Source organism: Leptinotarsa decemlineata, unplaced genomic scaffold (assembly GCF_025532065.1).
Source record: "Leptinotarsa decemlineata unplaced genomic scaffold, Ldec_3_MD MMD2_P_RNA_scaffold_7, whole genome shotgun sequence".
NCBI lineage: Eukaryota > Metazoa > Arthropoda > Insecta > Coleoptera > Chrysomelidae > Leptinotarsa > Leptinotarsa decemlineata.
This window is the reverse complement of record NW_027412534.1, coordinates 6,053,765-6,080,525: the sequence shown is the minus strand read 5'-3', so window position 1 is coordinate 6,080,525 and position 26,761 is coordinate 6,053,765. Positions and strand designations below refer to the sequence as shown.

Sequence of the window (26,761 nt, the reverse complement as noted above, 5' to 3'; positions counted from 1 at the left end):
TTGTATTACAGATTTCGAAAGCATGGTATATTAGTCTTGAGGATTCCTCTCTTAGTTGATTGATGGTGGTTGGATTTCTGGTTCAGATACTGTCCTGTATGAGTGGGTTTTCGATATACAGATGTTTCCCATTTAGTGTCGGTCCTCTTCACTAATGCGTCTAAGAAAGGCAATTCGTTGTGGACTTTCTTCTCCATTGTAAAAGTGATGGAAGGACTTACGTTGTTGATGTGCTTCAGGAAAATGTCTAGTTCTGCATTCCGATGGTTCCATATTATGAAGGTGTCTTCTACGTATCTCAACCAGACTCGGGGCTTCTTGTAGGCTTCTTCAATGGCCAGAGTTTCAAACCACTCCATATATATATATATATATATATATATATATATATATATATATATATATATATATATATATATATATAGAATAGTAGTTTTTCGGGGATTCGGTCTGATTAAAACTACTATTCTATACATACATACGGTCGTTACACTATCAATTATATATATATATATATATATATATATATATATATATATATATATATATATATATATATATATATATATATATATATATATATATATATATATATATATATATATATATATATATATATATATATATATATATATATATATATGGTGTGTTGTTTTTCCGGGTGTTCATCCGTTGTGTACTATTCGATAGTCGACGTTTCGCCATCATCTCAGATGGCATTATCAAGACGATGGCATTACATCAAGAAATAGGTTAGGTTAGGTTTCTCACTTGAAAAAATAAACTCACAAACTTTGCTCACCAGAATAGTTTTCCTTATATTTGTCCAACAATGCATCAGCCAGTGTTTCAATAGTAATACCTGGAACAAAATGTACATTAACGTTCATTATCACTATTTGAAAGTGGCACAATAAAACTGGAATAAAAATCAAATAAATATTTTTCACATAGGTTACTCATGAACATTTACAACATTTCATGACTTGGAGAGCAACTTGCATTGTCTTGTTGAAAAGTACTCATTACGTTTTCAGTTCCTTGGCGCACCTGCCTGTACCAGGTACCACTCTGTTTCCTTTTGGGCAAATTGATACTATCTTGAAAACGAGTGATAAAAATTATGAAAACAAATGATACAAAAGAATGGGCCATTCACTTACTTTTCTCTATTGAAGATACACAACTGAAATCACTCTAGTTCAAACATGTACTTAGTCAAATTTATATATATATATATATATATATATATATATATATATATATATATATATATATATATATATATATATATATATACAGAATTTGCTTCTTCAATCTGATTAAAATCTGTTTTTCCGTTAATCAGCTGTCGCCCCCATACGAACGACAACTCCAATGCTACATGGTTACATTTGATGAGATTTATACATTTCTTGTATAAATAGAGGCTGTATTAAACTCTCACCCTTTGTGCGAATTGAGCTCAGATTCGCGTGATCTGCAAGCTCTTACTCCAGCTCATTTCTTGGTTTTGGAACCACTCAATACCCTACCTGATCCAGAAATACCAGACATAAAATTAAATACGATTGTCACGCTGGCGATATACATGTGTACGTATATATATTTCAATGCTATACAGTCCACTACTCATGAATTCTCGCCCAACCTCTCATTCACCATTAACCAATTGAGAATTATAGACCAGTGTGTGTACTATTGATAATGATAATTTTATTAGTCTTTAGGAACACAGTTTTTAGACACGTCAATATAATTTCCTAAATAAGTTCACCTCTTTTACCGAGTATATTGTTCTTTGTAAGAAATCTGCTTTGATTTATTGAAAATAATTTTTATAAAACAAAAGAGATATTTTATGAAAAGTCTCATTTGTTAAAACTAAAAACCACAAAAACTAATATCTCAATTTAAAATTAACTATTTAAATCCGTCATTTATTAATTGCAAGTTTCTCTACTTTTCAATTCTATTAATACTCCAAGACGTTAGTGACTTCTGATTCTATTATTTTCTTAAATTCCTGTATCATTGATATACTTTAGGTTGTTTCTGATTGTACCGATATTTTCATCATAAACCCTCCATGGAGTCAACACAACACCAAATAAATTTTATTAGGTCGATGATGGCCACTATCTTGCACTGGCGAGTGGCTAATGAGCCCGAAACCGGTTTGCAAGTGTGCCCGTTCCAAAATTGAAGGTCGACTCTTTCAGTTGTATTGCCAATTGCATATGCAGGACATTTTCTGTAAAGATTCCTGCACTGACGCCTGTCGGATATAATCCAACGCCCTTCGTGGTATAAGCCAGGGGAGTAGTTGTTTTCTGATAGGCGTCAGTTCATTTAACCTACTGTATAGGTTTATCCGAGACTGGCTTGAACGTTCATTTCTTTAGATTTCCAAATAAATTTGATGATTAAAGCTAAACTGTGTGAACTTTGTCTGGACTATTGCTGTTCTATCAAAGGAATAGTTGAGTCAATGTTCACAATTAAATAATTTTGTGCTTCTTACCACTTTCAAAATTTTGCTGGTTCCTGTGGACCCCCTGCAGCTACATTTCTACCATATTCCCAAAACTCCACAAAAAATGTGAAAATTAGATCTAATATGGAAATTTGCATTGTGACTGATTCCCACGACAAAGTTACAGTTTTTGAATAAAAAGTGAGAATTGATTGATTGTGCTGCGAGTGGATATCAAAAAGTGAAGTTAGTCAATCAAAAAAGTGATTCAATCCAACTTTACCTTTTTGACATCTACTCACAGCACAAGAAACCCCCATTCTTTGAACACGCCAACGTAGATCCCTTCGAGTATCTCGTGGACCCCTGGGGGTCCATCTGGACCACTCTAGGAATCACCGTCATAGACGGTAAGAAAATCAAATACCTTCAGTATCCAGAAAAATTGTTTCAAAGAAACTAAATAACGGTAAATATAATTCATCCTACATATAAATGGCACATTCAAGATGAGGAGTTTGCGCACCCCATTCAATTTTTCAATTTGGGTTAAAAATGCATTGTTTTCCAATTGATTTGACCATTTTGTGAGTTTACAGTTACTCATCAGGTATATTTCACGTTCCTAAAAAGTCATCAAACTTTCAATGGGCTCATTCAACACTTTTTTTTATTTCATAATTTGAAAGTTTATGTTTCAAATAGTACATCTGCAAAAAATCTGAATTTTCACTCTTTATCTTCCCCCTCAAATTAATTGTTGAATGTGGCGTTCACCGAAACGGGGCGTGGTCAAGCTTAACGTCACATCAGTCGACTCGGCGACAAGGGAGTGCTGGCGGATAAGTAAAATAAGTGTGCTAAAGCCATAGAAATCAAGTTGTGTGTTTCTTACTGCAGTGTGTCAACTGCGTGAGTATGAATAATGATAAAAAATGACCTTACAAGTATTGCATCGTTCTTAAATGCAAGAATTCTTCGGTAACTGCATCAGACAAAATTTTTATTTCACTATTACGAAAGTTATGGCAGCGCGCTATGCGGAGGGCCGATTTTGTATCTGCCAAGGCGATGCAAAATGTAAGTATGAATGATAATGATTAAAAAAAAATTATAGTTTACTCTGAGCACTACTTTGAATTTTAGGTTGAAACAGACTTGGAAAATTACATGTATATCAAAACTATGAAAGTGGGAAAAATTGATTTGAAAGGGTTATATTTTTAGGAGTGATTAATTTTTTTTTTTTTTTGGGAAAAATTATATTGAAACCAGGCGTAATTCCGCATATATTTGATTGCCAGATTGATAGACCGACGGCCCATACACCCAAAGCTCCACCGTTTGTTCAAAAAAAGAAAAAACAAATTTTGTTGAATACTTTTTAACGAAGTTATCGCTGAAAATCAAATCATGTCTGATGAAGCAGGAATAGACTTTGATGTTGGAATTCAAGTTCATAGAGAAAAATCCGCAATTATGTCTTGGAATGCCAAGGTACTGTTTATTTATTACAGAACTTTTGTCTCAAAAATGCCAGTTACCCAGAATTGATATATACATTACTTTGAAGAAAATTAAATTGAATTGACTATAGCAGCGATTCATAATCTCCAACTACGGGCCCGTTTGCCACAGCTCGAAGCTCGTTTGCCTGGTGTGACATCAAGATGTATCGCGGACGATCTCACATTTTCAATTGCTCAGTTGTATACTTAGGAGATGATTTACTTTTATATTTTAATTAACCTCTCAACCTCAAAAGGGATCTTTCCTACAAATCTTAAACTTGCTAGTGTATCTCCTATTTTAAAAAAAGGTGATCCTAACAATATGGATAACTATAGAGCAATTAGTATTCTTTCAAGTATCTCTAAACTTTATGAAATAAACATAAAAGAACAATTGGAATCCTATTTCATAGCAGATAACTTGTTATCGCCCTCACATGGTTTCACTAAGAAAAAAAGTACTGATACGGAACTGTGTGAATTTCAAAATCAAATAGTAAGTGCTCTAGACAAAAAGAAATGTGTTTTAGGATTATTTAATGACTTTTCACGGGCTTTCGATTATGTGAACCATAATCTTTTGCTGGACAAACTTTCAAGATATGGTGTAAGAGGAATACCCCTATCTTTACTGAACTCATACTTATATAAGAGAAGGCAAGTAGTCAAATTTGGAAAAAGTCTTAAGTACTGAAATATTGAGGATGGGGTACCACAGGGACCCATTCTAGGACCCTTCTTGTATTTAGACTGTACGTGCTATCCTGATGATACTAATATATTTATTATTGAAAACTATATGGACTCCGCGAAAAACACATCTCAAGAGACCTACAAAAAAGTTATTATGTGTTCAAAGAAAAACAATTTAATGTTGAATGAAGCCAAAACTAACTTGTTAAATTTCAAGATGAATACTGGGCAACAATATGGGTTGAATCTGTTTGTTGATACTACTTTAGAATTGAACCTAACCAAGTTAACAAAAATGTTGGGTGTTGTTTTTGATGACAAACTTCAAAGGAGGACACATATTGACCACTTATGAAATAAACTTAGAAAAGCCTGTTATTCTCTTAGGTTTCTATCCCACCATTGTGGTCAAAGTATTTTATTAACTGTCTATTACGCAAACTTCAATTCGCATCTTAGATATGGCATCCTTAACTGGGGCACATCCTCTAACGTGTCTCATGTGTTTTGTATACAAAAGTATGCTATTAGGATCATTGGTAAGTTTGGCTATAGAGATTCTTGTAGAGTAACTTTTCAGAATTTGAAAATATTAACGCTAGCAGGAGTAGACATAATGGAAGTTTGCACATATATCTATCGAAATAGAAACACTTTAGCTGCTAACAGAGCCTATCATAATCACTCTACTCGGAATGCCCACTTATTATTACCTAGTCAACATCGCACTGCTCTTTTCCAAAGAAGTTTTAAGTTTCAAGGCTGCAAACTTTTTAATAAACTTCCCAACAATATCAGAAATTCTGAAAATGTACACATTTTTAAATCAAGACTGAAGCAACTTATGTCAAAGAACTGCTACAGTATTGATGACTTTTATTGGTAGTCCAATACTATATATATATATATATATATATATATATATATATATATATATATATATATATAATTTTAATTTAAAACTTTGTGACAATATCTATTTCGTATAGTTTTATTTCTTTTCAATATTGTACATCGACGTTTTTCTCTTTTTCATTTGTACTTCTTCTCCTGTGGTTATACAAATCAATCTGAGTAAATAGATTATTATAATTTTCAATAAAAAACAAAATTAACCTGAATGAGCCCATTAGCAATGGGTTTTTTTTTAGTTTCATTTTTCAATTGTGTGTTTCTATTGGGAAGGCCATCTATTTCTTTTCTTAGAAATTATTGATCCGTACCAAAACATGTTTTTAATTGAAATAAAAATGAATCAGATAAATAATGATTACAACTTCAATTTTTGTTTATATATTTCAATATATTTCTCTCCCTCAGGTTAGTCCTGGGCTAACAAAACGACCGCAAGGACTCATTGTAAAATAATATATTATCGTATATGTACAAGATAACAGGGAAATTCAATTTTTACATTTCAATTAAGTAATGTTGATACCATTTCAACACAATCAGTCCGTTTTTACATTCAAATGATTCATCATTAACACATTTAATAGAATCTCAAACAAAACAAAAATTACAATAAAAAAATTCTATACCACTTACATAGGACGAGCCATCTCTAGAATCGATCACAAGGCTTGTGACAAGAGTTGAGTACAGTCATATAAAAAAAATTAGAGAAAGGCACAATACACTGCCTTGTTTCGAAAAGCAGAGAGGTTATGACACAAAAATAAAAATATAGAAAACTTTAAAAATGTAAATATATAATAAATCAGAAACAGAATGATATGTAGCAATATGCACAATCATAGGCCAATCACTTCAGATATATTAAATGAATGTGTGTAAAAATATTTATTACGAGGCTTTCTAGTAAGAAATACTTCAAGCATTTCACAATTCATTTCTTTGTCCAAAAACAAACGTACAACAAGCGCCAAACGTGATGGCGAGTCCACCCCCCATGCGGACAAACTCATTTTTAATGTAACTCCCATTACAGCTCTTGTAAGACATACAAATGCTCTGTACAGGGATTTATTATTACTTGTCCTCCAATGCTGTTGGTGTTTGGCATTGTCTGAATAATTTGTTGTTTCTGAAAAAATGTTATCGCCTAACAAAAAACCAAGAGTGTATCATTATATAATGTTTCGATGAACTGTACTACTACCTATAATACTAAATAAAATATGAAAAGAAATTACAAAGAAGTCATGTTCCATTTGCTACCCTAATTAAAACTAATTATAGGTACGACGCTGACCGGCAAGCGGCTTATCGTAATCCAATAGCAATTTAGTTGGGACAGTATATACCTGCGCGATCGCTCGCCATCACGTTTGGCGTTTGCTATATATCTATATTTTTTCCCATTAAATTTATGAACAATTTCAATTTAAGGAGAGTGGTTTACAATTAGATTACTTACCTATATTTATTCAACAAGCAAGTTTGTTCATTAGCTGGTCATCTAAAGTGTTTGCCCTAATTATAGGCTTAAATTATATCTATCGAAATATACAGATGAAGACAACTTATACAATTAACTAAAATAAAATCATAAATATCATAACATCTCTACATTATTAGTGCCAATGCTAGGCCGCCGAACGTCTGCCCGGTTCAGGGAAGACATAATATCTTGAAAGAAACAGTTTGCGTTTTATTTTATTTCAGTTACCATGTCGAGAGTCCATTGTCGTTGCCAGGCCTAAGAATTAATGCAGCAAACAGTGAGGGAAGAGGGGTTGTCTCAGCAACAAACTAATTCCTAAGGTTAGTATCTTAACATAACCTCAAACTCATTTTGACACTACCTTCCATTTACATGTTTGGCAGTGTTTTTTTTTTAAATACAATTCGCCTCCATCATATTCAAATCTCAAACTATCCGAAACCCAAAAAGAATGTTTAGAATTGAAAAATTATGAGTCTGGATAAAATTATGTAAAAGTGAAATTCAAATAAACTATATTACATGTAAATAGAAGGCAAGTGCAATAATAAGAATCAGTTTTTAACGGCGAGCTCCCCAAGCTCCACCAACTGGAGACGGAGCAGACTGAGGTTCTTGAACATTACGTCCAAATGATGGAAATTCTGTGACACTTGATGTATTTGGAGCCCTTTGTTCCCACGGACCTCCTTGTACTACAAATTCTCTTCCACGTGAATTTGTATTTTGAGAGGTAGGTGACTCAAAGTGAATATTCAAGGTGTGTTGTCTTTCCCGAGTTTGTTGTTCATCAAAATCTTGCATCTACAAAACAGAAACATTTGCTTATAATTTTGAACAATTCAGTCCTGCAATGAGAATCTCTACATGACAATTTTTCAAAGTAAATGTTATTTATCTGATGAATGTAATTTTTTTTAGTAAAAAATATTCATCAGCTAAACAATATACAATAGAGGGGAACAGAGGTAAACAAGCTAGGAGTATAATTGATAATGCTACATATTTTTAAAATGACAAATTTAAGCAATGGGGAATGTTCCTCTTGATGAAAATCAAGTAGTTTTCATAAAAGAGCTCTAAAACAACGCATTTTGTACTTATCATTTCAACCTTTTTCTTCAAAAAATTATTTAAATACTTAAAAAAAGAGGAATGAAATAATGCATTCAACATTTAAAGGGATTAGTTTCTATTTCACCATTTGGCAACGTCGGTTATAGCTAATAAAGGACAATGAATCTGTTACCTGTATGAGACAAAGACGACATATTTCAGAGGCGTGCTGTTTACTTATGTTCCGAGTCATTCTATGACATATGAAATTTTGTGCACCTAATCTATCTTTCTCTATATAAATAAATAACAAAACTACTGCTGTTTATGTGGCTTGTGGAGGTGGTATTGAACTATAATTTATATTTTGTCTTAATTGTTGATTTATAAAGATAATTTTCGTTTTTTAAAGTAGAATATCTAGGTTAGCTGAACTCCGATGTAGCATTCTAGGCGCTGTTGCCAATATGTGAATTAGAAACAAATCCCTTTAAAAATTAAAATCCAACATTTGAAACATCAATTTGAATACTTTTCGAAGTGAATTTGAAAAACTCATGAATTAAATTCAACTCAACATTCCCCATTATATATAAGAAAAAAAATATTTCGAAATGAAATGTCGAAATATTAATTTCTCCCAACTACCTATACCTACAGTAGGCTCTGGTAAACGTCTGTCGATATCTGACAAACATTTATGCATTTTCGTTCATCCAGCAGCAGGACCATGCCGAAATTATTCAAGATCACCTGCAGTACAGGAAAAATCTCCTACCCAGATAGCAAAGTGCAATTTATGTTAAATCATCCAATGTATCGCGGAGCCTAAATTTTGGGAGATGGTCCGAAGAAATCCATTGCGAATGCAGTGGAATAAAATTAGTTATAGAGGACAGAAAGATTTGTATACTTAGTATTTATAGATCTCCAAACGGTAACTTTGATACGTTTTTGAATAAATTATTTTGCATATTAGAGAATAGTGTAGGCTATGCTGATGATATCTTTGTTTGTGGCGACTTGAATGTCAATTACCTAGAAAATACTACTGAAAAGATCAAATTAGATGAACTACTACTCAATTTCACTTTACAAGTGACATCTTTGACTCCTACTAGAGTTTTTACCAACCAGTCAGGGAAAACTTCATCTACTAAAGTCGATTACATACTAACAAAGGTTGAGAACATGTTTTGCAAATCTAATGTTTATGAAGGTAGTTTCAGTGATCACAAAGTATTCACAGTTACTTATAATATGCCATTAGAAAAATCTAAACTTATTGAGCAATCTTATGTTATTTATAGATATGTATCAGAGCATAACTTGAAACAACTCTCCTCGACATTGTCCAAAACCAGTTTTGATGTAATATATAACAAAACTGATATAGATGAGAGCTTTCTGGCCTTCATGAATATTATAATAATAATAATAATATTTATTTATCCTTTGAGACGATAACAACGTATAGGACATGTCAGTACAACACGTTAAAATAGTATAAAGAAAATAAACATACATTAACATAAAATATCTCAGTAGTTTTAAAATATAAAAATGTATAAAATATAAAGAAAAAAAACAAGATTAGTCAAAATTGGATGTATAATAAAATAATAAAATCAGGATGAAAGTCTGGACGGCAATCAGCTAAAGTCGTCTAAAAGGAATTCACTGACACTGTAATAAGCCTTAGACAGGAGCAAATTTTTAACTTCTCTTTTAAATGACATCAAACTCATGGTTTTAAAGTGATCAGGTAGGTGATTGAATAATTTTATTCCCATATATTTGGGTGACTGTTCAAATTTAGAGGATCTGTGCCTAGGAATACTTAACAATTTTCCATTTCTGGTTGAGTAACTGTGGTAAGAAGAATTTGTGTTATATTTTGTTAAATTATCGTGGATGTATAATAAGCATTTAAATATGTAAATACAAGGGAATGGCAGGATTTGATATGATATGAAGTGCTGTTTGCACGATTCTCTCCATGGGATATCAAATAATTTTCTGATAATTTTTTTTGGGAAATAAAAACCCTATCTTTGTTGGTGGCATATCCCCAAATAACCACATTGTAGCTTAAATGGCTGTAGACCAAGCTATAATATACGTCCAGCAAGGCATGCAATGGCATAAAATGTTTTATTCTGGAGAGAGCATAGTACGCTTGGTTAACTTTTTTACAAGTGACTGTTATGTGTTCAGACCATCTTAGCAATCATCCACATAGACACCTAGAAATTTTGTAAAATTCGTTGATACCAATTCCACCCCTCTAATATCAAAGACAGTAGGCTGTTTATCAAGACCGATGAAAGAACTAAAATGGATACATTTTGTTTTATTCAAGTTAACAATCAAATTGTTTAACTTGCACCAATCTAAGAAGTGTGTTATAAACCTTTCCGTTGATGACTTTAATTCCTCTAAGCTGTGTGCTGACACCGCTAACGAGGTATCGTCAGCAAAGAGAGTGAGACTATTGTTGTTGATGTTGAAGTATTTGGGTAGATCATTGACGAATAATAGAAAGATAAGCGGTCCCAGGACAGAGCCTTGAGGAACTCCTGAACTGATTGGTTGCGGATCAGATAGTGTATCTTTTATTTTGACCAACATTGTACAGTCTGAAAGAAAATGTTTGAGCCATTGCAAAAATACACCCCTGAATCCTAGATTAAAAAGTTTGGTTTCAATAAAGTCATAAGATAGACAGTCAAATGCACGTGAGTGATGCTATCGATAAATGTTGTCCGACCAAAAAACACATCGTCTACTAGTAACAAACATAACTGGATAACTCCTGAAGTGAAACAGGCCAGTCTTGATTTAAAAAGTATGCATTGGATATGTAAAAATATAGGCAACGAAGATTCTCGTGCTGCATACAAAAAAGCGAAGAAAGACTATGAATCATTAATAAAAGCTTCAAAGTTGAATTTTTACGAAAATGTAATTAAGAATTCTAACAATAAAAATAGATCAGTTTGGAACCTAGTTAACAAAGAAACGAACAGAAAAAAAATTCAAAGAGATATTACTCTCAACTATAATAATAAAGTAATCACAGACAGAGATCATGTTGCGAACATATTTGGGGACTATTTCTCTTCAGTAGTAGAAAATAGCTTAGCAGACCATTTTGGCGACAATAGATCATCCGTATGCACGGTTTCTGAATCGAATACTTTTTTCTTTATGCCCGTTAACGAATGTGAAATTGACGCAGTAATTAACAATCTAAAAAATAAAAAAAGTACAGGAATTGATAATATATCAGTGAGAATTTTAAAAGAAATTAAGTTACACATTTCAAAACATTTAGCTTATTTGTTGAATCTATCAGTCACAAGTGGCAAATTCCCTTCAATTCTAAAAACAGCCATGATCATACCAGTTCATAAGAAGAACGATACATCGGATATTACAAACTATCGCCCCGTGGCCCTGCTAAACATTTTCTCAAAAATTTTTGAAAAGGTTGTGAATGAGAGAATATTGAGATTTTTATCAAGGTTTAAGATCCTGTCCGATTCTCAACATGCTTTTTGCAAAGGCAAGTCCACTCAATCAGCTACTTGAAAATTCTTAGAAATCATATACGCTTCTTTAGATAGGGGTAAGCATGTTGCAGGAGTATTCTTCGATATGTCACGTGGGTTCGATTGTTTAAATTTTAAATTCATCGAGAGCAAATTATATAATCTAGGATTTAGAGGGGACTTCCTAGATTGGATCATTGACTTTCTTACAGATCGTAGGATGTTCGTCAAGATTAAAGATATGAAATCAGACTATCACGATATGTTCTGGAGTTCCTCAAGGCTCTGTGTTAGGTCTGCTGATCTTTCTATTGTTTGTAAATGATCTGCCTACTTATTTCACCAGTAATGAACATGCTCTCACTCTTTTTGCAGATGACACATCTTTAGCTGTATCAGCAGAGTCAGGAGGAATTAAAATCAAAAACAGAGGAATTAATATCACTGTTCTTAAATTGGTGTTAAAGGAATAATCTGATTGTAAACTTGACCAAAACAAAATATATCTATTTTAATTTAAAAAACGATCTGAAAAAGCAATTGCTTGCCTTACTAATCAATGGAAAGACACTGGCATGCACAAGTTGTACAAAATTCCTTGGCGTTCATGTAGACAACTGTTTGAAGTGGTCTGACCATATCACAGTTGTTTGTAAAAAATCAATCAAGGGTATTATGCAATCTCAAGAATTAAGAATTGTATGCCTTTACACGCAATTTTAGATGTATATTACAGTCTGGTCTACAGCTATCTAAGTTATAATGTGATCCTATGGGGAAACAGTGTTGACAAAGATAGGGTTTTCATTGCTCAAAAAAAAATTGTTAGGAAATTACTATGCATCCCTTGGAGGGGATCATGCGAGACATTTTTCATTAGTCATCAAATTTTAACCTCTCCCTGCATCTACATCTTTAAAATACTTTTATATGTTCGCGAATGTATAACAGACTGTACTAAGAACTCATTCTATCATAGCTACCCAACTCGATATGCATTCCTAAACATAAAACTATAAAATTCGAACATTCTCCCAAATATATGGGAATAAAATTATTCAATCGGTTACCAGACCATTTCAAACAGATGAACACTGTAGCATTTAAAAAAGCAGTTAAAACATTGCTTCTTTCTAAGGCCTACTATAGTATTGGCGAATTTCTCTCGGACCATCTCGACTGAATGGGTTCATGCGGCTTTGGCATGACATATTCAGTTTTTATAACTACAATTGTTTTAATTTTTGTGATTCTGACTTTGTTGTATACATTTTTATTGTATTATTTTTATCTACTGATCTACAAATTTATCTTGATGTGATTTTTATGTGCTCAATACTGACCTATCCTATACGTTTGTCAACGTCTTTGAGGATGAATGAATATTATTATTATTATTATTATCATGGGACTCGATTAATTTCAACACGGTTTCACTACACATATGAAACTTTCCTCTAAGAAAAATATTAACTAGTAACAACTCCATCTCGTGAACAAAGCTCCAAGCGAGAAAGAAACATCCCATGTACTAAAACTCTAACAGAAATCAAAAGTGAAAACTATCAAGGAGAGATACATATTTATTTTCTTATGTATCTCTCCTACATAGTTTTCATTTTAAAATTGGAACCTTTCAGGTCAAATTCAGGTCAAATTCAGTTAGAGGTGTCAATTTCCTTTCTTCCAGAAGTCAAATCAATTCATATTTCAATAAAAAAAAAATTGACATTTTAGAAATATAAATAATTTCAGTTTTTAGTAAAAAAAAGTTTGTGTTCACTTCTCCTTCTTTATACAAATCATTTGCAGTACAAACTGAAAAGGAAAAAGTTATTTTCGTATAATTCAAAGTTCATATGGAGGTAGTTGTTTCGCGGGGTGAGTAGGTTTGTAGGTAGGTAGGTCTAGAGTGAGTGGGTCTATTCGACCCTCCACCGCAACCCATAAGGGTTTATTGTGGCTCACACCTATTCACACTCCGCCAAATGACGCCAGCTTCTTAACGAAGCCGATTAGTTTGAATGGTGAGTGGTCTTTCAGGTCAGATGATGAGAGTACGGATCTGCCGAACTCAAAGAACCTGATTCCGGGGGCAGGCACAAAGTATATGCTCTGCAGTTTCATCATTTTCCAGACAGAGACGACATACACTGTCTTCCGACAGTCCAAGTATCTGTATGTGATGATTCAAATGACAGTGACCTGTAAGAAGGTCTGTTAGACATCGTAGTTCATCCCTACTGTAGTCCAACAACTGTTTGGAATCAAGCTTCGAAGGGTGAATAAACGCCTTGGTGTGAGCCAATCCTGGAAGATTCTGCCAGAAGTCCATAACTCTTCTTGCCATCCAGGTGTTAAGTGTTTGTTTGGCAAATCCCAAAGTGATGCCAATGACAGGTTCTGGTCCAATGAAGCCGCTTGCAGCACCTTCCTTTGCAAGAGAGTCAGCAGCTTCATTACCTTCCAGGCCAGTATGGCCAGGAATCCAGACCAAAGACAATCTGTTTAGTTTTCCTATCGAGGAGAGTCTTTTTTGGCAGTTTGCTACCAATTCAGACGTTGCTCGGTGGGAGCCAAGAGCTTCTAACGCCGCTTGACTGTCCGAGAATATTTTTATTATTGAGTTGTGAGTGAGGTTGGATTTATCCAATCTCTCCGCGCACAATTCAGGCAGGCAGATAGATAACTCTGTCCTGGGTCTGCGACTGAAAACACCTGCACCAGAACCGGAAGGTGTTTTCGATCCATCTGTGAACCATCAACTATCTGCTCTCAATATTTCCTTCTCCCGCAGGATCCAGTCCTCTCTACTCGGGAATAGTACTTTATAAGGCAGTTCGTAGTTGACAGTTGGAGGCATGAAGTCAGAGGTCATTTCCAGAATGACGTGACTTCCAATGTCAACCAACAGTCTGTTGCACGCTGCATTGAATTGATTTGTGCAATTGGCAATGTGCACAAGTCTGTATGCAGTCCATCTCTCTTTCCAGAAAAATGTGGAGAGGAGGTAGATCTAGAAAGATCTCCATGGCCGCTGACGGTGTGGTACTGATGGCACCACTGATAGAGCCATACAAGCCTGTCTCTGTGAACCAGAGAGCTTCGCTTGGGCCGTTTTCTGTAAAGCCTTCGTCTGGTCTGACAATCATCACATAAATCCAATGGATTTATGTGATGATCCAAATCCTTCGGCATGTCCATAGAGACAAGTGAGCGTTCCAGATGAGTCTTTTATCAAGGACAATGCCAAGATATTTCACCTCCGTTCCAAATGGAATGACCACACCATTGAGGGAAAGTGGCGTTAGATCGTCCAATTTCCTTCTCTTGGTGAAGGGGATTAACACAGTTTTGCTGGGGTTGACAGACATCTACTCCCTCAGGCACCAACTGTGAACAACGTCCAACGCGCTTTGAAGGATATCACAAGCTACCCTTCCTGACGTGGACCTTGCCAGGATGACAAGGTCATCTACATAAGCTCACAGATCAACTTTTTTTCTGTCGAGGGCATCAAGCAGACTATCCACCAGGAGCGACCACAGAAGGGGAGACAGTACCCCACCTTGAGGGCAGCCCCTGGTGACCCTGAACCTGATAGTCTCGCCTTGAAGAGTCGTAGTTGCAGTTCTGTTTACTGACATGGCATAGATCCAGCCAGTTATGGTCGATTCTATACCCTTTCCAGCCAAAGACAATCCTATAGACTTAGGTAGTGCATTGTCAAATGGTCCTTCAATATCGAGAAATACAGCAACCGCGGGGTGAGTACTACAACTAGGTGAATACAAATTTGGCAAAATATGGATACCTCCAAAGAAAAATTCTATTAGGTTAGGTGCACTTCATACTACAACTAGGTAACTGTTGCAGACAGAATTTTCAACACTAGATAAGGTAATCATCAGAGAAAAAATCCTTTCTATAACTAGGCAAGTTCACATATCTAGTTTTCAACATATTTATTTGTTTGCTGGTTTTATAATTTTTTATTTTATTTTTTGTGTAATGAGACAAATTTTGCAGTGCATTATTGTCAATACAATAATAGAGCGCAAATAAAAATATTTTTAGTGCTAAAATTAGGTAAGTGGTAGTAAAATGACATTAAATTAATGTTTTTTCACCATTTTGGTAGAATGAAAAGGTTTGATTAGAGTTTTCCTCGAAACAGCTGATTTGTAGTTGTAGTTTTATTTAATGATGTTATGTATAAATACATTTATGGGTCACAGTACATAAAGAAAAATGTTGCAATAAAAATAAAATGTTGAACACATAAAAGGAATACATATAAATGACACAACAAAATCATTATTTGAAAGTAATTATTAGCTGACCAAATAATCATTTGATGCTAAAAGATAATATATTATGGTATATTAATGATGTGGTGCTGCAGGTTTTTCCGGGTTTTCCTGCAGCTGAAAAAGCAAATGCGTCACTGGAATCAATGAAGTCGCCCCGGAGCGCCAATTCATTTTTATTGTTGTTTTATAATTTCACCAATGAACTTGCTTGGTTTAAATATTCCATTATATTTTAGAAACATTTCTCGAGGAGAAACTTTTTGATGACTCGAATTTGTTAAATCCCAATGCTTTCACTGGCTTTTTTCTGATATTGAAATACAATTATTGTAAGTACCACATGATAATATAGAATGCAATATAGAGAAGTAAGATGGTTTCAATACGTTCAGATTGGTTACTGATTTGAACAAATAAAACTCTTGAGAGCTTACGATATGGAACCCCACCATATGAAAGTATCTGTTTCCAGAGGGCTTATTTATACAGTTTGTATCAGAAAATGATTTATATGAATCATCTTAACATCTTTCTAAATAGTTTATTTTGAACTTAATTGCTTTCTCCCCTCCTACGGAAATTTTTCCCCCATAAATGTAAAATAAAAAGACATAAAGCTTTGTTCCCAAAACTAATCTCTCCTAAAATATACCCTTTCAATACAAATTTAGTATGTTACACAGAATGCAAGTTCAAAGAAAAAACTGCAAATTAAAATTGAATATCATTCTCGGATGTATCTTAAAAATGTATTAAAACAGTACAGATCAGTTACTGAAAAAAGTTTCATTGTCATGTTCTGTGTGTGCTCGCTTGATGACGTAATAAGTAAAAAATGAAACATCAAACTAATGAATATTTAGAGTTGGCTCAGTAGAGGATAATTCTTGTAAGCGATTGTTTCCAATTCCTACACGCACCTCCGCTGACGCGAATTTATACTGATTGACACAAAATATTTTTGCAAGTGTTAACATTTTGTCTCTCGTAAGGGTCAAAGCTAGCAGAGCAGACATTATTCTAAAGCCTAGATTCTGAAATGGTGGTTCAGGGAACACCGGGGTTCCATAAAAGGGTCACAAGGGTTCCGCGCGCTCTATCGGAGTTCTAAATACCCTGCAAATGTTGAAAAACTGTTTCAGTTCTGCTACCATTTGTGACGATTTACCGATGTAAGACTGGATTTTCAGCTTACGCTTACACAAAAATTAAATACAGAAACAAGACTGGATACAGCTTCGGATCTTTGCTGTCGGACATAAAGCCCAAGTTTAGTTCTTTTATAAGAAAATATGTTGAACATTTTTATTTACATTAAAAAGTTGTTACATTATAATAATTTTTCATTTATTATTTTTTCTATCTTCGAGTCAAGTTGAAATAACCAGCTAGGTTTCCGTCAAAAAATGTATTCTCAATTAGGGTTCATGGCCAAATAAAATTGGGAACACCTGTCCTACAGCACATTTAGTCCCAATAGTATCAACATGAAAAAAACTGAGCGGAAATAAGTCACAGTTCAAACCCCCCAAAATACTACCAAAAAAAAAAAATTGAAATTAAGGGTTGTAATAAAATGTTTATGTAAAGTATTGGTTAATGTACCATTCAAAATGAACAATTTCTCATAATGGGGAATTTTCCTCAATTTGGGTTGTTAGAGCAAATACAAGTTTGAACAAAATAAAGTTGAGTTTAATTCATGAATTTTTCAAATTAACTTCGAAAAGTATTCAAATTGATGTTTCAAATGTTGGGTTTTAATTTTTAAATTGAAATAATTTATACATACGTACCTAGATATTCTACTTTAAAAAAGAAAAATTATATTTATAAATCAACAATTAAGGCAAAATAAAAATTATAGTTCAATACCATCTCTACAAGCCACATAAACAACAGTTGTTTTGTTATTTATTTATATAGAGGAAGATAGGTTAGGTGCACAAAATGTCATGTCACAGAATGTCTCGGAACTCGGAACATAAGTAAACAGAACAGAACCCCTCTGATATATGTAATCTTAGTTTGTCTCATACAGGTAACAGATTCATGGTCCTTTATTAGCTATAACCGATGTTGCCAAATGGTGAAATAGAAACGAATTCCTTTAAACGTTGAATGCATTATTTCATTCCTCTTTTTTAAGTATTCAAATAATTTTTTAAAGAAAAAGGTTGAAATGATAAGTTTAAAATGCGTTGTTTTAGAGCTCTTTTATGAAAACTACTTGATTTTCATCAGGAGGAACATTCCCCATTATGTCACTGTTCATATTTGAAACTGTACATCTAAAGTTGTATAATGTCAATATTTGGACACTTTAATTCTTACTACATTTATTACATGTTTTATTACAAATTCAAAATTAAAATAGAAAGAATATATATAATCGTGTATTTCATACTCACATATTCTTCTCCCAAATTAAGCAAATGATCTTTAGCTTCAATAACATTTTCTTCTTGACCAGATATGATAACCAAATTTGGGTCTGGATCATCGCTTCTTGGAAACTTGATGTCAACATTGTAATCTTCCATTATTTTTCGGATGTTTCTACCACGGGCTCCTATAAGGCGTGAATGGACACGAGAGTCTATACTGATCTCTTCCTTAACCAAATCATTCAATTCATTCACAATCTTCATAATATCTTCTCTGGCACGGTAGGTATTTTCCTCATAACCAGTAATTGTAATTATGTGTTCATCAGGATCGCCTGTTGATTATAAAAAGAATATAAATTAAATACATTAAAACAAATAAAATTTTGACAGTAGAATGAAAATCTCAAGATACTTCAACATAATGTTCAAATATACTTTTGATAATAAACCAACATATATGACATCTGTTCAACTTCAATTTCTAGTCAAAGATTCGAAATAATACAGGTGTTCTTGCACACAAAAAATACAGTAGTAGAAACTTGAGATATTTCATATAGAATTCCTGGTATGGAATAGGTTCCTCAAGCATTTCTGCTTGATGAATTTATAGTATGGCGAAATACGTGTCTCAGTTTTTGAAAATCTTAGAATAAACTGTATTAATAAATTTTCAGATTGATAGTAGAGTTACGCAATAATGTTTCGATTCAATTTAATTCAAATTGGTGAACATCATCAAAAATTAACCCTTTTAAGTCTTGAGGTGGCAAATTTTTACATGGGAAATTTCAGAAGTATTTTGGAGCACTTAATCCAAACATCCAAATAACAATCTGTTTTTTCGTTAATCAACTGTCGCTCCTATACGAACGACAACTCTCAGAAGAGAGAATGAGAAATCAAAAAAGCCATCGATATAGTTGGCCATACATCACTTTTGGTAAAATTAAAAGATATTGGATTTTGCGGAACTGCGTTCACTCCAAATGTTTTTGCAAAATAGAAGTCAAAATTAATGATATTTATAGTGACAAAAAATATTTTTGTGGATCTCCTCAAGGTTCTGCGAAGCTAATGCTATTTATGCTGTAGGGTTTACCTGTAGGGTATATCTATACAGCATAAATAGCGTTAGCTTCGCGATAGTTTCTAGTTTAATCTTCCTCTTAAAGATGATCACTTGGTGATCAAAACACGTGTCGAGGTGTTAAAAATAGCGATTTGGTGTTGGGAAAAAACTCCTGAATATTACTTTTTTTCCAACACCAAACCGTTATTTTAACACCTTGACACGTGTTTCCATCACCAAGTGATCAACTTCAAGAGGAAGATCAAACTTCCTCTTGAAGATGAACATTTGGTGATCGAAACACGTGTCGAGGTGTTAAAATAACGGTTAGGTGTAGTAATATTCATTACTACACCAAAGGTTCCAAACAGTGCATCATAAGTATATAAACTTTGATTAGTCTGAAGGATTTTTCATGTCCAGCATACCGTTTTAAGAAATTCCGGCCACATTGTCCCACATGAACACTATTACACTCCGGACACTTAAGCTTATAAACTCCAAATTTCTCCTTCTTGTCCACTTTATCTTTGGCATTAAAAATGAACTTAGATAACCTGGAATGTGGTCTGAATGCCACTTCCACATTGTTTTTTTTTCTGAAAAAACAGCACTTGTCTCTTTTATTTTACCAAAATATGTTAGAGTTACAAATTTCTTTATTTCTGATTTTTTGATCTGGGGGTATTATATTAATCTGTACATTGAGGCTTTCTTTTTTGACTAATTTCTGGATTGCGTCTGCGTTGAAACTATTATTACGTCCTATCTGTATAATTATTTTAATTTCCCTATCTAAATTGAAATAATTCTATAGATGGTGTCCGGAATGTAATAGTGTTTATGTGGGACAATGTGGTCGAAATTTCTCAAAACGGTATGCTGAACATGAAAGGTCCTTCAGACTAGGTAAAAATGATTCGACATTTTCAAACAATTTCTTGGAATGCATACACAAGTTCTCGATTCTAAACGATACGGAAATTTTGCACTATGCAAGCAAGAGTTAGAAACTCGATTATTTGGCTTTCTTGGAAATTCATAAGCATTACCGATGTAGCCTGCTAAATGATCAAATAGATCTAGTTTACTCAACAGTTATCAAATTAGCATACCCACATTGTCACAGGTAAACAAAATTCAGGTACTCAATCAAGTCGAGTACCTCTGTTATTACCTACAGTGGTGTTTAGATATATAAGAACTTACATTATTATTTATTTTCAGTTTGTCTTGTTTCCGCTCCCTTGACATTCTCAACTACATACTATTGTCACTTCAAAACAACAGGTAAATACGTATGCACGTGCACGTGATTAAGTTTTGAGGTTAGACGGCTAAACGAAGACGCGGCGGCAAAGAGCATAGGCATAGAGTGGGGCGAGGGAGGAGGGTGCCGGATTATTGGAGGTATCGGTCTATTGAAGTACCGGATTAGTGAAATTCTACTGTATTATTATAGTAATATTGGTAGTAGTAGTATTTAATGGCCATACAGAGTACAATTCAAAAAAGTCGCTGACAATCATGAGAATATAAAAAGTTCACGTCACATTGATAAAAATTAAAAAATATAAGAATATAGTTAAAAAACTTACTCGGTGAACATTCAGTGTTTAGATTGCAATGCCAGAAATTTCTCTATGGGATAGAAGCTATTTTCCAAAAGGTATTTTTTTTGTTGCATATTTAAAGCTGTTATAGCTACTGATGGTATCCTTTATATATTTTCGCAAGTTGTTATAAAGAAATATGCAATTTTAAAATTTAAAATGGTAACGTAAATTAAAAATTTACGTTACCAGTTTATAGCAGAATCAAAATATAGTAAGCAGTAGAGTTGTAGGTTGTGGCAAATTATAGATAATACACAATACTAGTACGATTAAAAGGTATTATTTACGACAAAAATCAGTAATGAGCTTGTAATGAGTAATACTTATACATTTCCTGATTACTGATCAGTTAAAATTAATAATTTTCTGTATAGTGTTAGATATTTATTACAACTAGTGGCAACGCTGTACGCAACGATATTTCTGTCTTTGTCACTTTACCGTAACTTCCATCTCATCGTTGCAGTCCTCACTAATGTACTTGCAGCCATGAGCGTATCATTGGTTTGTGAATTATACAGCGTGAATTGTACGTTTTACAGTTAAGTTAGTCAGCAATCGACGTGTTGTGATAACAATTGGTGAAAATAATAGTGCTAATAAGTGTTTAAGCATTACATAATTATATTTCTACACCGTTCTCAAACTACTCAAAAAATGGGAGACATGGTCGGGGCCTTCCACGTCGAAAAAGGTAAAACGGTCGGAGTCTCGGTCAGTAAGAGAAAAAAAAATTGTACTGCGAGTATTTCACTGTCTTGAAAGAGATCATCAGCCACCAAAAGATGACTTTGTGCATATGTGCTGTAATTCTACGTGTGTACCTCCGAATAACCAACCGGGCATTTCTACATCATTAAGTTCCACAATTACAAAAGATAAATTAGTTGATATGTGTTCTGATTATACCGGTGTACCAAAATCATCGATTTACAAAATACTAAGAGAAGCAGATATTAATGAAATTTACGTACAAAAAAGTTGACAGGAAAAGCATTCTCATTGAACGTCAAGAAATAATAGCATGGAGAAGAAACTATCTAAAAAAAATTGACGAATTTCGGAAGCTCAAAAAAAAATTGTACTTCATGGACGAGACATGGGTTAACCAAGGACATACGGTCAAAAAAGTATGGCAGGATGGTAATATAACAAGTGCACAACAAGCCTTTATTGAAGGTTTGTCAGTTGGGTTAAAACAGCTATCTGGAAAAGGTAGTCGTCTGATAGTTACGCATATAGGAAGCGACAGTGGATTTTTACCAAATGGTGAATTAATATTTAAATCTAAGAAAACAGGCGACTATCATGAAGAGATGAATGCGGAGGTGTTTGAAAAATGGTTTGAAGGCATCATTCAACTTGTGGAACCTAGGTCTGTCATCGTCATGGACAATGCCCCATACCATAGTCGACATTTAGAACCATTACCGAAACAATCATGGAAAAAACCATTCAAGAATGGTTAATTAATAAGAACATCCAATATAACAAAGATAGTTTAAAGGCAGAACTACTTCAGTTAACAAAATTACACACAGACAAATATAAAAAATTCGCAGTGGATGAAATGGCGTTAAGTCGTGGAATTACAGTTTTAAGGTTACCACCATACCACTGCGAATTAAACCCAATAGAATTAATCTGGGCGCAAGTAAAAGGATATGTGGCACGAGAAAACAGAACATTTAAATTAGTGGACGTGCAATATCACCTACAAGAAGCTATTCGAACTGTTTCTGCAGAAGACTGGAAGAAATGCATGCAGCATGTTTTAAAAGATGAGCAAAAAATGTGGGACGTAGACAACCGTATATATATATATATATATATATATATATATATAATATATATATATATATATATATATATATATATATATATATATATATATATATATATATATATATATATATATATATATATATATATATATATATATATTGTGTTTTTTATTAATATTGTTAATTTATTTGGTACCTACTATAATGACCACGATTATTACTCCTTTTCATAAGGCCCACCTAATGACTACAACGATTAGGTAAATTACGATATTGCAAAGTTTTAATGAAATAAATTAAAAATGTGTATGAATATTTTAACTAATTGTACTAAGAATTTTTCTTTCATTCTTAACCCTCTCAAAAATTAATAAGCACGCCCCCGATTTGCTGTCAACTGGGCTTACTTCTACTCTCAATCATTATTGGTTTTAGTATAAATAATCGATTTTTATAGAAGGTTTTTGTAACTGGCTTTCTCATATGAAAATTTATGCAGGTTGTCTTATCAGTATTTGAAATGAGTCGATTTTTTTGGCACAATTGTTCCGTTTCATTGAGAGTTTTTTCTATATTACTGTGCAATTCTTCAAGGGTTTCTCCACAGACTGTAAATGTTGTGTCATTGGCAAACATTGTTACTTGTCCTACAGTAATATGATTGGGAGAGGAGAAAAATTAAGGGTCCCAAGACAGATCCTTGGGGAACACCAAGAGAATTAGTGCATTCATTCGATAATTGCTATTCTACTTTGATGAGAATACTTCTGTGGGAGAGATAAGACTCAAACCATTTCAACAAGACACCTCTTATACCCAGATATGAATTTTATGTTTAGGCAGTCCCAAGCTTTTGAGTAATTGAACATAAGAGACAACATATTTTCCTTTATCTAAGGAAGTGTAAACATAATTCAGTAAATGGTATGTGGCTGATTCTGTTGATTTATTTTTCCTAAAACCATGTTGAGAAAGCGTTAACAGGTCATAGCGTTCTACAAAACTGATTATTACATTGTACATACAGCGTTCAAGCACCTTTCAAAATCCTGTCAAAAGTGATATTTGGCGGTAGTTACCTATTGTTTGTTCGTCACTTTTCTTGTGTAGGGGAAATACCAGCGAAATTTTCGTCAGGTTAGGAAATTCTCCTTCGGCTAGAGATGAATTGATTAGTTTGGTTAAAGGGAAGATTAATATAATCAAGCATAATTTTCAGCAGCTTCGGTGACAATTCATCAATTCTAGAGCATGCTTTATTTTTTAGAGATTTTATGTTTGATATATCAGTCTATGTTAGGTAGGGGATAAATATACTGTTTGGAGAACGAATACAAACGGTACATGTGATTGGAGAGTTATCGCCAAAAAGGGTAGGTATCTGTTTTACTTTTTCACATATTCGAAAAATAATCTGCAAATTCATCAGCTACTTCTTTTTCATTTATTTATTTTTTATTTATTATGAAACGTTTATCACATTTCAGAGTAATTATTTCTTTATCTTTATTACTTCTATTTAAGTTTTCATTGATAATTTTCCATGTTTCTTTGATTTTATTTGAAGCTGAGTTTATTCCATTGTTTGACTGCTGACATTTTGCTTCAATTAGCCTTATTTTATACTCCCTTTTTTCCTGTACGTATACCCTTTTGGTTTCACCACAGTTTGACACTGACATGTACCAATGCAAGTATTGTAAGTTATTTTTTATCTGAGCTAGTTCTGTTGTTTTTGGAACGTTTGATAAGTTAAGTCATTTTTACTAAGGACACCTGACATCAAGGCATCATTTAATATTTCTGATAAATTCTGTATGTGAGCAAATTCTTGCAAGTTACTTGTTCTCAAGTCACGAAGTTCATAGTTTGAATTTGATAATTCATCTTTTGGTTTGAACTGGCTAAGTTTTAATAAAGAAAAAAACATTATGGTTTATGACGTCACAAATATAATATAAAAGGGGGTATATTTAGAGAGAGAAAGTACTTTATTGTTCATGAATAACATCATGGTTACAAAGTTAAAAAATAAAAAAAAAATATATAATATACATAGCACTGATACCAGAGAAAATATGTCAACAACAATTAAACTTGTTAATAAAAGTTAACATGTCACACTTAATACTATATAAATCTACACAACTATACATAATAAAAGATGAGCAACACTATGCGACATATGGAAATCAAATAAGGATTATTCTAGTGTTTCACTAAAGTATTCATTCAGACTGTAATAGGCTCTGTCTAATAATAGATTTTTTACTGCTCTTTTGAATTTATAGAAGGATCCAATGGTTTTTATTGCAAGTGGTAAGTGATTATATATTTTGCCACCTTTGTAGATAAAAGAGTCATATACAAGAGACGTGGTAGGCAGTGGGAGTTTGATGTCATTACTTTGCTGAGTTAAGTAATGTGAAGAATTTGAACCAAATTTATTCAAATGTTTTTTTTACTTTGTGATTACGTACTGGTGGAGATACTTCCATTCATATCTGTGAAAACACGTGTTGGTTTATTTGTTGTTATTTTCAATTGAAAAGATTCCAACATATCATTTAATATTTTCAACTCTTGAGTCTCTTTTTTATCAAGATTAATATTAAAATCCCCAGTTAAAATTAAGTCAAATTTTTTATTTACAAAGTTCAGTACAGAATATAGATGTTCTTCAAAAACGTTCATCTCTCCACTTCCTGGTATATAAATATTTATTATTGCAATGTGACTGTCGCCAGCATAATAATCTACCCCACACATTTCAATGTGACATTCTGAAGATAGTTTTTTTATTTGAAAAATTTCATTAGCTTTAAGTGTATTATTTGCAAAAATAGCGAAGCCAACTAGGATGGATCATGCATTCACTGAATTTATAACTCGTTTTTGAACTCCGAATTCACCAACGATCCGTTCGCTGCCGCCATCTTCAATATATATTTATATTTACTGTTTGTGCAAAAATTATATATCAAATTACAAAACAGTACTCACCTTTTTTGGGAAAATTGATTTGTACATCGTGATCCTTTCTAATCTTAGTGATGATGGCTCCTTTCTTTCCAATGATCTTTGGATGATATTCCGGATTAACTTCAATCTGTAAAGCATAAGACCGCAGTTCACGATCTTTCCTCTCCAATTCCAATTCCTGCACTCTTTCCAAAAGAGCTTCTTTTGCACGTTCAACATTGGAAACCGTACCAGTTATTTTAATTATGTTTTCTCTAACGTCAGGGGGAGAAAGAACAATATGAACATCAAACCTATCCATCAGATCTTTGACGTCACGCCCTCTTTGTCCGATGATGGATCGATGTAAATCGAAAGGAACGTCAACGCTAATAGTAATAGGAACCAAATCTAGGAGAGCTTGTTTTGCATCGTAACAATTGGATTCTTTGCCAGTTATTTTTATTACATCACACTGCCTAACAGTTTCTTCATTAATATCACCATTGACCTGCTCATAATTGATATACTCCTCTTGGTTGTCCCTTTCTGGAAACTTGATTTGTACATCAAAATCAGACGTGATGCCTTGAACTTTGTGACCCTTAGCACCCATAACAGTCCTGTGGTGTTTCTGAGGAATAATGCACTCAATAGTAACCATTGACTCAAGATCTGATATGATTTCATTGATTCTGAATTTAGCAGCTTCTATGCATTCTTTAGAACCTTTCAAAACAACACGGTTACTTTCTACACCGGAACGAGGAAATGATATTGTGACTCCACCACAGTCATCAGCAATTCTGTGAAGAACCTCCCCACGGCGAGCAACAAAGTGTTTGTGGTGGCGTGGCTCCACCTCCATTTCACTCTCTACAATGTTATCCTGTAAAAATAAGGTTTCAGGTAAAAGACAAAAAACAAC

General features: G+C 33.4%; 1 protein-coding gene across 1 annotated transcript in view; it reads right to left on the bottom strand.

Annotated features, from left to right (window-relative positions):
* Positions 1 to 5,957: 5,957 nt before the first annotated feature.
* The window catches only part of Dp1 (satellite-binding protein 1 Dp1), a 61,016-nt gene continuing 40,212 nt past the window's right edge, over positions 5,958 to 26,761 (bottom strand). Inside the window, exons 10-12 of the mRNA XM_023170497.2 lie at positions 25,876 to 26,722; positions 18,422 to 18,732; positions 5,958 to 7,891 (exon numbers count right to left, since the gene is read on the bottom strand). Coding sequence (XP_023026265.1) covers positions 7,649 to 7,891; positions 18,422 to 18,732; positions 25,876 to 26,722 — 1,401 coding nt within the window. The 3' untranslated portion in view covers positions 5,958 to 7,648. The remainder of the gene's footprint in view (positions 7,892 to 18,421; positions 18,733 to 25,875; positions 26,723 to 26,761) is intronic.